General features: G+C 41.5%; 1 protein-coding gene across 2 annotated transcripts in view; it reads right to left on the bottom strand.

Annotated features, from left to right (window-relative positions):
* Positions 1–789: 789 nt before the first annotated feature.
* The window catches only part of DNAH8 (dynein, axonemal, heavy chain 8), a 391,134-nt gene continuing 381,993 nt past the window's right edge, over positions 790–9,930 (bottom strand). The window contains exons 90-91 of one of the 2 annotated variants that reach the window (XM_006860427.1): positions 2,114–2,235; positions 790–1,206 (exon numbers count right to left, since the gene is read on the bottom strand). In XM_006860427.1, coding sequence (XP_006860489.1) covers positions 919–1,206; positions 2,114–2,235 — 410 coding nt within the window. In that variant the 3' untranslated portion in view covers positions 790–918. The remainder of the gene's footprint in view (positions 1,207–2,113; positions 2,236–9,930) is intronic. The other variant, XM_006860428.1, reaches the window with a different exon arrangement.

The raw sequence follows: 9,930 nt of genomic DNA, 5'->3' as shown, positions 1-9,930 counted from the left end.
CAATTTCCATTTCACAAACCTGTAAAGAAAACTAAGCTCAAAAGAGGACAATACATTGCACAAACACACACACGGGTAAATTAAGCCAACTGAATGTATCACAATTAAGCCAACTCCATGTATCACAAAGTACAACTGCTCCAAAGGATTGCCTTGGTTGCAGTCTTTATGGTTGCAAGATTCACAAATATAAGGTTGATCACCAGGCCCTTCTTCTGCAGTGCTACTGGGTGGGTTTGAACCACCCACCTTTAGTAGTCAAGTGCAAACCACCCAGGGACCTGGGATGGGTTATATTTGAAAGGTAAGTTTGCATCTACTAGGCTCCTTTTGGAGTTCTGATGCAGCACTATATGATAAGCAGTGGACTGTTAACCACAAGGTCAGTGGCACAAACCCACCAGCTACTCCTTGGAAATCCTATACAGGTTTGCTGTGAGTTGGAACAGGCTCCTTTAGGATTTGCTATCACAGTACAAAATTCAAACTTTCAAAGTGTTCTCACACAAATATAGGTCTTTATCTTAACAGTAAACATGTTGAATGTCGTCTAGTCGGATCCAACTCACAAGTCGGTTCTGACCCTGTACAGTGTTTCCAAGGAGTGGGTGGTTTGAACCACCCACCTTATGGTTCAAACAGACCTTGCAGTCCAGCGCATTAACTCTCAGGACCACACAGGACTCCAAAGTAAATATAGTGGGTTAAAATTGCCTGAAATAAAAACTATAAATGTAGAATAGTCTTTTGAAAAATTTGACATGAGGGAAAAACACACCAAGTGAATACAGGACATCAGTGTTTTAATGTAGAAAGACCCCATAAGCTTTGATCAGGGAGAAGAAATACATACTGCCACATCTCTCGATAAGATTGACATATGTGGGACTCTGCGTGCCCAAGCAAGCAAAAATGAACTCACTTGATGTCACACAAAAGGGCCACTCCTCTCAGGATCCAGTGATCTGGGGACAAAACTGTTCTTAAATATACCATGGTGATGAAGGTCAAGTCTGTTCGTCTGGGTTTCTTGTAAATAGGACACACATACAGCTTGGGGTCCTTGGGTGCGGTGGAGTTGATAGCAAAGATGTGTAACACAGGTATCTGAGTGAAGAGCACCTTGGGGGTGGATTCTGTGAGCTTCCCATTTCGTCTGTCCCATGCTGCTCCATCCATGTAAAGACCATAAATATACACACCTTCCTGGAAGAGTCAAACGTAATATCATTGCATATTTTTTAAAAAGCAGGTGCTGCAAGATGAGCAACCATTACTATAATAAAGGTTGTCATTTTGAAAAGAAAACATACACTGCTCATAAAATGCTACCAAAGAAAGCAAGCACCGCTGGGCACATTGCATTAGTGAAATACTGAGGCCAATTTTCCTCTGCGGCACATCGTGGGGTTATGAGCCCTGTAGAAATGGTTCTGTTGTTGGGTGTTTGAGTGTGGGGGTGGCCTGCTCTGGTGCAACACACATAGCAGGCACACCAAATCACCTCAGCAGGGAGTTAGGAGTCTCTGAGAGGCCATGGACTCCAAAAGCACAAACTGGGAGTGGAAGTTGGAGATCATACAAGATGGCAGTCTATGCTGCCCAAGCCAATCAGGCACGGCTGGGTGGATTCAAACCGCCAATCTTTCAGTTTGTAGTTGAGTGTCCATAGAACAGATTAATGTCAAAGCAGGAACTCTGGGTGGTGTCTCTTTATCTCAAGGCCCTGTCTTTTTTCCCCAGGCAGGCATTCTTCCATCTGTTCCAGCTAGCTCGGGACACTGCTGGAACCAGCCCCAGGGCTCTGAACTGCTACAACTAGTTAGTCTCCACTGCCCTCAACACTCATTGGTTCTCTGAGAAGGCTACAATAGTAGCTGGAGACTCATGAAAAATCCTTGTTAGCAAACACAGCGTAACTTGTAATTATAAAGAAATGAAGTCTGGGGAGTTGCCAGCACACCAGACCTAGTCATTAACCTCCTACAATGGGGGTGGGACCTTTGCTGCAAAGTTACTGGACTTCATGGAGGCACTCAGGTGAGTTCTAAGATGAACTGCACTTTGCGGCCCTGGCTCTGGACTGTCCCTGCTGTTTCCCAGTGGTTCCTACCACAGGTGGTGACACAATCTCCTCCTTGGTCTGTCGCAGGACTTCATTGTGGATGGTCACAGAGTCCAGGGCCCAGCCTTTGTGGGCTCGGGTCACTTCTTGCCTCATTGCTGTGAGGAAGCCTTAGAAAACAGAGAGAAATGAGGAAAGGAAAGGATTTTGATGTTTGGGTGCAGTGTGCTTTAGAAACAGGAAGGAATCAACGTTAATGGTTACTCAGTCATCCAAATGCACTCAGTCTCAGCTTCCTAGGCTGCTGTAACAGAAAGACCTAAAGTGGGTAGTTTTTTTTGGGGTTTTTAAAAATGTTTCATTGTGAATTATGTGATAGTTGACATGGGAGAATATTAGTTTTACATTCATTCTATCGTACATTGTTTCATTGCCATGGTTACAATACCCTCCATGCCTCATCAACCAACCAAAGGGTATACACTACAAGCTTGCCCCCAGGTTATCAGCACACAGCCCCTCTCCCTCTCTGGATCTAAAGTCTCCAGCTGCTCCATTTCTTCACGTCATCATCTCTGCCTCCATCTCTGGCGTCACTGCTTCTCTGGGTAGGGTCTAAAGTGGGTAGTTTTAAAGAACAGAAATTTATTTCCTCATATTTCAGGAGACTAGATCTGAATTCAGGGCGTCCGCTCTAGATGAAAGCACTCTTTCTGTTGGCTCTGGGAGAAGATACTAGCTCAGTCCTTGTAACCCTGTGTTCCTTGGTGATGACATCAACATCCTTCCCTTTATGCTTATTCCTCTGTGCCTAATCTGCTCTTTGTATATCTCAAAAGTGGTTAGGTTTCAGACACACCCTACAAAGATATGACCTCATTAGCACAATAAATAAACCCCTATTCCCAAATGGGATGACAGCCACTGGTATAGGGGCTAGGATTTACAACACGTAATTTTTTTTGGGGGGGTGGTGGTGGACACAATTCAATCCATCGTAGTGCCCATTCCAAGAGGAGCTTTCCTCTGAGAGACACCTCAGGAGACAGGGTTACATTTGTGCTCAGTGCCTGTTTCTCTTTATAGGGATCTGTGACAAGCTAAATTTCTCTTCACTAGCACACTTTTTGGCCACCGACAGAGCCAGTGGTTTGGAGTTCTGTCCGGATTTCAACTCTTCAAGTTTTACAAAGGTTGTAACCCAGTCCTGGTTAATAATAGCCTCTATTTGAAAACACCATAGGTATTGAGGAGGAAGACTGGAATTGTGAAATATTCTGAGAATGACATTCCAATTAAAACTTGAATCAAACCATTATCAAACTTCTATTTGCTTTAATGGAACAATTTCATTTAGTCGAAGGAAGTAAGGCAAAATAGAAAACCTGACTTTTAATTTGATCAAGTCAAGCAATCACACCGGAAAAGAAAATTACATGTTTTAATGCGCATAATACAGTTATTTTAAGACAATAAATGATTCTGCATATTGTGGGCTTTCTTTAAACTTAATATTTGCAAACCATCCACTCAATTCAGTAAGAGACATATTTCTTGGAGAGTAGCATTTGATGTTAGAAACTAAACCCTAAATCTCAATGTGGTCTTTAAGACCTCAGGAAAATTTAACTGTAAATTGCCTCCTTGTTATTATTGAAATTCATGAGACTCTTCCAGTGAAGCAAATTTGGAATGTGTATGTCCCTGCTATTCCAAGATTAGTGAGCTCTGAAAACTATTATACATAAACCAACTTATAACCCAGAGTCATCGACTCATAGGAACCCTAATGAACAGAGTAGAACTGTTTCACTCGGTTTCCAAGGCTGTAAATCTTTACAAAGCAGATTGACACATCTTTCTCCACCAGAGCTCCTTAAATCAGAATATTTTGTTGTGAAGTGCCATCAAGTCCATTCTGATCCATAGTGAGAGGGTTTCCAAGGAGCAGCTAGTGAGCTTGAACCACCAAGGTTGCAGTTCAAATGACTTCGCAGTCTGACTCATTAGCCCATAGAGCCACACCAGGACTCCAATCAGCATATGTTGTTGTTGTAAAGTGCCGTTGAGTCAGTTCCAACCCATAACGACCCTGAATAGGGGTCTCCAAAGAGCAGCTGGTGAGCTTGAACCTCCAACTCTGCAGTTCAAACAGCTTTGCAGTCTAACACATTAACCCACAACGCCACACCAGGATTCCAACCAGCATATTGTTGTTGTTGTTGTTGTTATGTGCCAGGGAGTCGGTTCCGACTCATAGCAACCCCGTACAGGGTTTCCGAGGTTGTAAATCTTTATGGGAGCAGAGAGTCTCATTTTTCTCCCACGGAACAGCTGGTAGTTTCGAACTGCTGATCTTGCGGTTTACAGCCCAATTCATAACCACTACGCTACCAGAGCTCCTTAACCAGCATAAAAGTGATGCTATTTTGTTGGGTTTGAGGGAGGGTGAGGTGAATGAGAGAGTTGTTAGACATAATTCTAAGCTCTGAGGTTAAATCCCTTGGTGTTGGACAGAGTATGAAGGTCTCTAGCCTGGCTTACGGAGTCAAGCTCTCTCCATTGTCACACTCCTCAATGGTTATTACATGAGATACTTAGGGAGACTCATCTGTTCATTCATTTACCCTTTCAAGAGTGACCGGTACATGCCAGGTACTACTCTAGGCAGGGGATGACCAACAACATGAAGAGGCCATCCATGGACCCAGCATTCAAGGAACTCAGTCCGGAGGGAGTGAGGAGGGAAACAGACCGAATAAAGGACACACATACAACACAATATCATTATGAGCGGAGGTGTGAACACATTAGCCACTTGGGGGGACAATTTAGGCAAGGTTTCAGTGAGAAGATGAAGTTGAAGGTGATTCTTGAAAGATAAGTAGGGACTTCGCAAATGGAAAGATTCCAGGTAGAAGAAGAGACTGTCAGAGGCACAAAGGTCTAGGCTAAAGGTGAAGCACTGGTGGCACATAAGGTTAGAATAAAGGTGGGATGATGCTTTATAACCTGCCTTCACGACAGCTCCCATTGGTGGTGATCTGATGTATAACAGAAAGAAACACTGTCCAGCCCCGTTCCAGCTCTGCGCTTATTGGAATGTTTGAGTCCATTGTTATAGCTATGGTGTATGTAGTGCTTCCAACTTATGGGACTCATCTTCCAGTACTATACCAGAGAATATTCTGGTGTGATCCATAAGGTAAGAGGTGAATTACCTACTTAGAGAGCTTGGGCTTGACTCTGGATGATGAGAAGTCACTGAATATTTTAACTAAGCAAATTATTTCATTGTATTTGCATCTTATAAAGCTTACTGTATGAAGAGCTCAGTGATTCTGTATAATAAGCACTGAGCTTCAAACTACAAGGTTGGTTCTAGCCCACCAGCTACTCCACGGGAGAAAGATGAGGATTTCTGCTCCCACAAAGATTTACAGCCTCAAAAACTCTATACAGGGTAGGTATGAGTCAGAACCAACTTGACAGCACTTAAAAACAACAACAAAACTTACTCAGTATGCTAAAGAAGAGTCCTCATATTAACCTAAAAGAAAATTTGATCAATCAACCAGAGTAGCTGGTTGAAGGACTTTTACAGTGATTTCTTAAAACACTAGTTTCTTGAAACTGAGAGTGCCTCATTGTTGTGTGTTGTAAAGAGCCATCAAGTCAGTTCCTATTCAGTGACCCTGTTTCTAGGGAGCAGCTCCTGTGTTTTAACTGCTGACCTTGTGGTTCAAACTAACATTTTGGCCTACTGCTTTATCCTACAGCACCACACCAGACTCCTAGAAGGAGAGTGCCTAGTAAGAAAGACTAATTTTATGAATAGAGGGAGCAGAAAACATAGTGGAAGTTTTTCCTGGAAGCAAATGTTGGTTAATACCTGTTCTTTGTGTAGATTCACTGTATGTGCTCAGTATTTGCTTATGCAGGTTTCCATTTTAAATATTAGGGATGCCATACTTTAGTAGTAAAATGAGCATTTACGTGCTTGCCAGTCAGTAGTATATACAAGGGGGCTTCAAAAAAAGTTAGTGGAAAAAAATCCACTGTCTTTTAATTCCATTTTACTACAAACTTTTGAAAGCCTTCTCCTATGATCACAATAATAAAATTGAATTCTCCTTTTGAAGTTACTCCATGAAAATATCATTTTCATCATTCAGTATTTAGTGTGTATGTCTTTATGGTGTGTGGATATACAAACACTGTATATGTAAGTAGAGGACTTGGAATTAAATTGACCCTACTTGATTCTATTTTTTAAATTCATCACTGATCTGTTAACCTACAAAATCATAATGCACAAGGCATGGTACTTGACTCCAACCATCATCCATCTCCACAAGTTGAATAATTTAATTTTTCCATAACATTTGAAGTTCCAACTAAATTACAAATGTGATTTTCCTTCATACTGCACTCAGGACAGGGCCACACATGTTAAATGAGGAATGAGCTAGAACCTCTTTTATGTAGCACACCTGCTTCAAAAATGTCAGTAATACAGAGTTCTGAAAAACCGTGCAATGGAGAGACTTCGTAACACGTGACAGGGAGCGGTCACTTTCTATCTTCTCCCTACTGGGGAACATGTATAATGTTGTCTAGCTATGTTGTCTAGCATGCTACAAGATGGAAATATAAAATACTCACTGTTGCTGTTACTTGTGTTGACTCATGGTTACCCCATGTACTACAGAACAAAATGTTTCCGGGCCCTGTTGCATCTTCAGAATTGTTGGTAGGCTTGAGTCTACAGTTGTGGCTGCTGTGTATTTTGAGGCTTATCTTCTAGCACTATATTCTGTATTGATTCATTGGGTTTACAGTGGCTATTTTTCAGTAAATCTGAAATCTCCAGCTGTTTCTTTCTAGTCTGTCTGTTTGGAAGTTTTGCTGAAACCTGTCTACCACATGGACTTCAGAGATTTGAAATACAAGTGGCTCAGCTTCTAGCACCACAGGAATATGCAGACCACCACAGTAAGGTATAGCTTTCAGCATCACAGAAAAATGCAAGCCACCACAGCAAGACAGAACATACATTACCTTGAGCTATTAAGGACAAGATACAAAATACACACACAAGTCCAAAAGATGCCATGCCATTCTTTCTCTCCTGGACCTTAGAATGAGGTGACGGTTAAGTGGTGTTCATGTTTTTATTGGCTATTTTTTGTTGTTGTTGGATGCTGTTGTGTCTATTCTGACTCATGGCAACCCCACGTGTTACAGAGCAGAGCTGCTCCATGGGTTTTCGACGCTATAACCTTACTGTGTTGTTATTAAGTGCCTTCAAGTCAGTTCTGACGCATAGCAACTCTGTGTAGAGTTTAGGGTTTCCAAGGAGTGGCTGGTGAGTTTGAACCACTGATCTTGGAGTTCAGATAGACTTTGTGGTCCAGTGCTTATCCTACAGAACCACGTCAGGACTCCAATCTTACTGCTAGATAGACTCAAACCACCAAACTTCAGGTTAACAGTTGAGCAAAAACCTATTTGTTCCACTAAGACTTAGCTATTGAGATGGTGGTGGTGTGCCATGGAGTCGGTTCTGACTCACAGCGACCCTGCATAGGGTTTTCGAGGCTGTAAATCTTTACGGGAGCAGAAAACATCATCTTTCTCCTGCAGAACAGCTGGTAGTTTTGAACTGCTGACCTTGAGGTTAGCAGCCTGACTCGTAACCACTACACTTCCAGAGCACCTTGGCTATTGATGTTGTTGTTAAGTACCGTCACGTCAGTTCCGATCCATAGCAACCCTCTATAGGGTTTCCAAGGAGCAACTAGTGAGCTTGAACCACCAACCTTTCAGTTCAAACTGACTTTGCAGTCTAGTGCATTAACCCACAGTGCCACAGCAGGACTCCTGGCTATTGATAGAAAATGTTAAATAAAAATATTTAAGGCTTGAGAGTGGGGGACAGGGTACTGTTCTGTGGGCTATCCCCACTCAGGAAACTTAGAGAAGATACAACATATTTTTTGCAATATGGTTTTGTTTGGACTTCCTGAAAAGCAAAGCAAGATCTTGGGGGCATTTGAAGGATACTGAGTCCATTGGTTTACTCACTATTAAATTTAAAAATGAATGACCATCTTTCTTGCAGACTGATATGCAGTCTAATGGAATAAACCTCTGTGCTTTCTGATGCCAGTATAATTTCAAAAGACTATTGATATATTTTTCTTTATAAAAGCTTAACAAATAGCACTTTTCTTATGGTACCAGTTTACTTTTAATAAACCAAATTTCAATCACTAGTGGTGGAAAAGTGACTCATATGTTCATATGTTCGATTTTGGAGCAAACCCCCCCCCCAAAAAAAAAGTTGGGGAGAGCCTTCCACAATAACAACCTTCTGTTTTACAGGAGATTTAACTCCCCACTTGATAAATGGGTGGTTTGACTCTTCGGAGAGCCTTCCACAATAACAACCTTCTGTTTTACAGGAGATTTAACTCCCCACTTGATAAATGGGTGGTTTGACTCTTCAAACATCTGAGTTCCATGCGATCTAAATGAGATGCCTAAAAAAAAAAAAAAAAGGTTTTTCTTCATGCTCATACAGCACAATGAATTCTTAAAGTTCTTGTCAAACTTTTTTTTTTTTTTAAATCACTTCTAAGCTAGGATTATGCTTTGGAAACATGGGTCTAAAGTAACATTTGTTACGTCTCAATTCCTGAATTCCTGTAAGAGCAATAATTTGACATTTCAGCAAACGAATTACTGTTGCTTGACGTATGTTGACAATTGAAAGTTGCAGAGTCCTTTAAGTGTCTGCGTTCACGCAGGTCTCAGCAAAGACTAAGGAAATAACTAATCGGGAAGTTTGTTCTTAGTTTTATATAAGGAGTTACTTGGTAGTCTGTAATGATGGCTCTATACCCAACATAGGCAATATTTTTTTTCTCTAATAAATGAACTGATCCTTATGTAATGGAACTTAGGTTGTGTAGTATTTCCTGTCAAATCATTTACTAAGACTCCCAGGAGCATTTTCGAAGATGAAGAGAAATGATGCTCCTGCCATAAGTTTATGATAGGCAGTTTTTCCCCCAAATGACAAGGAAGTGGGGCTCATTGGTAAATTAAATAAAAGGCCAGAATTCATTAGACAAAGATGGGGTTGAATAAAAATGCACTGGGCACCTTCACTGAAAATCCGACAGGTGCTTTAAGATAATTACAATCTTAAGCTTTGCTGATAATTACAATCACAATAGCTAGACCATCGTTGTTGTTGTTAAGTGACTTCCATGTGGGTTTGCACTCTTAGTGGCCCTGTATAGGGTTTTTGAGGAGCAGCTGGTGGATTTAAACTGCCAACCTTGTGGATCCAAGTCCAGTGCTGATCCTATGGTGCCACACCAGGAGTCCATACCCGATAAATCAATTAACTGAGGATCTGTGGAAGTGGGACCTAGGCATCAGTACTTTTTAAAGGCAAGATTTCTCAAGACTTAAAGTTCATCACCTGCACGGGTATGGGAGATGGGGAAGGTCTTGTTAAAATGAACATTCTGATTCAATAGGTTTAGGGTGGGGTCCGAGATTTTGCATTTCTGTCAAGCCCACAGGTGGTGCTGATGCTGCTAGTTGGTGGACCACAAGCTAGCGAAGGGCTAAAGCCTTCCTTGTACATTAGAATCATTTAAGGAACTTTTTTTTTTTTTTTAATTTCCACCTTTTTTATTGTCAATTGAGTGAAAGTGTCCAGAGCAGATCATCAGTTTTAAATTCAACAAATCATACACTTTGTCTCAACATGGTTGCAATCCCCTCCATGTACCCACAGTTAACAGCATTTACCTCTATTCACTGTAACTATTGCATTCCTTCCTGTG

This window comes from Chrysochloris asiatica, unplaced genomic scaffold (assembly GCF_000296735.1).
Source record: "Chrysochloris asiatica unplaced genomic scaffold, ChrAsi1.0 scaffold00038, whole genome shotgun sequence".
Classification (NCBI taxonomy): Eukaryota; Metazoa; Chordata; class Mammalia; order Afrosoricida; family Chrysochloridae; genus Chrysochloris; species Chrysochloris asiatica.
This window is presented reverse-complemented; position numbering and strand designations above follow the sequence as displayed.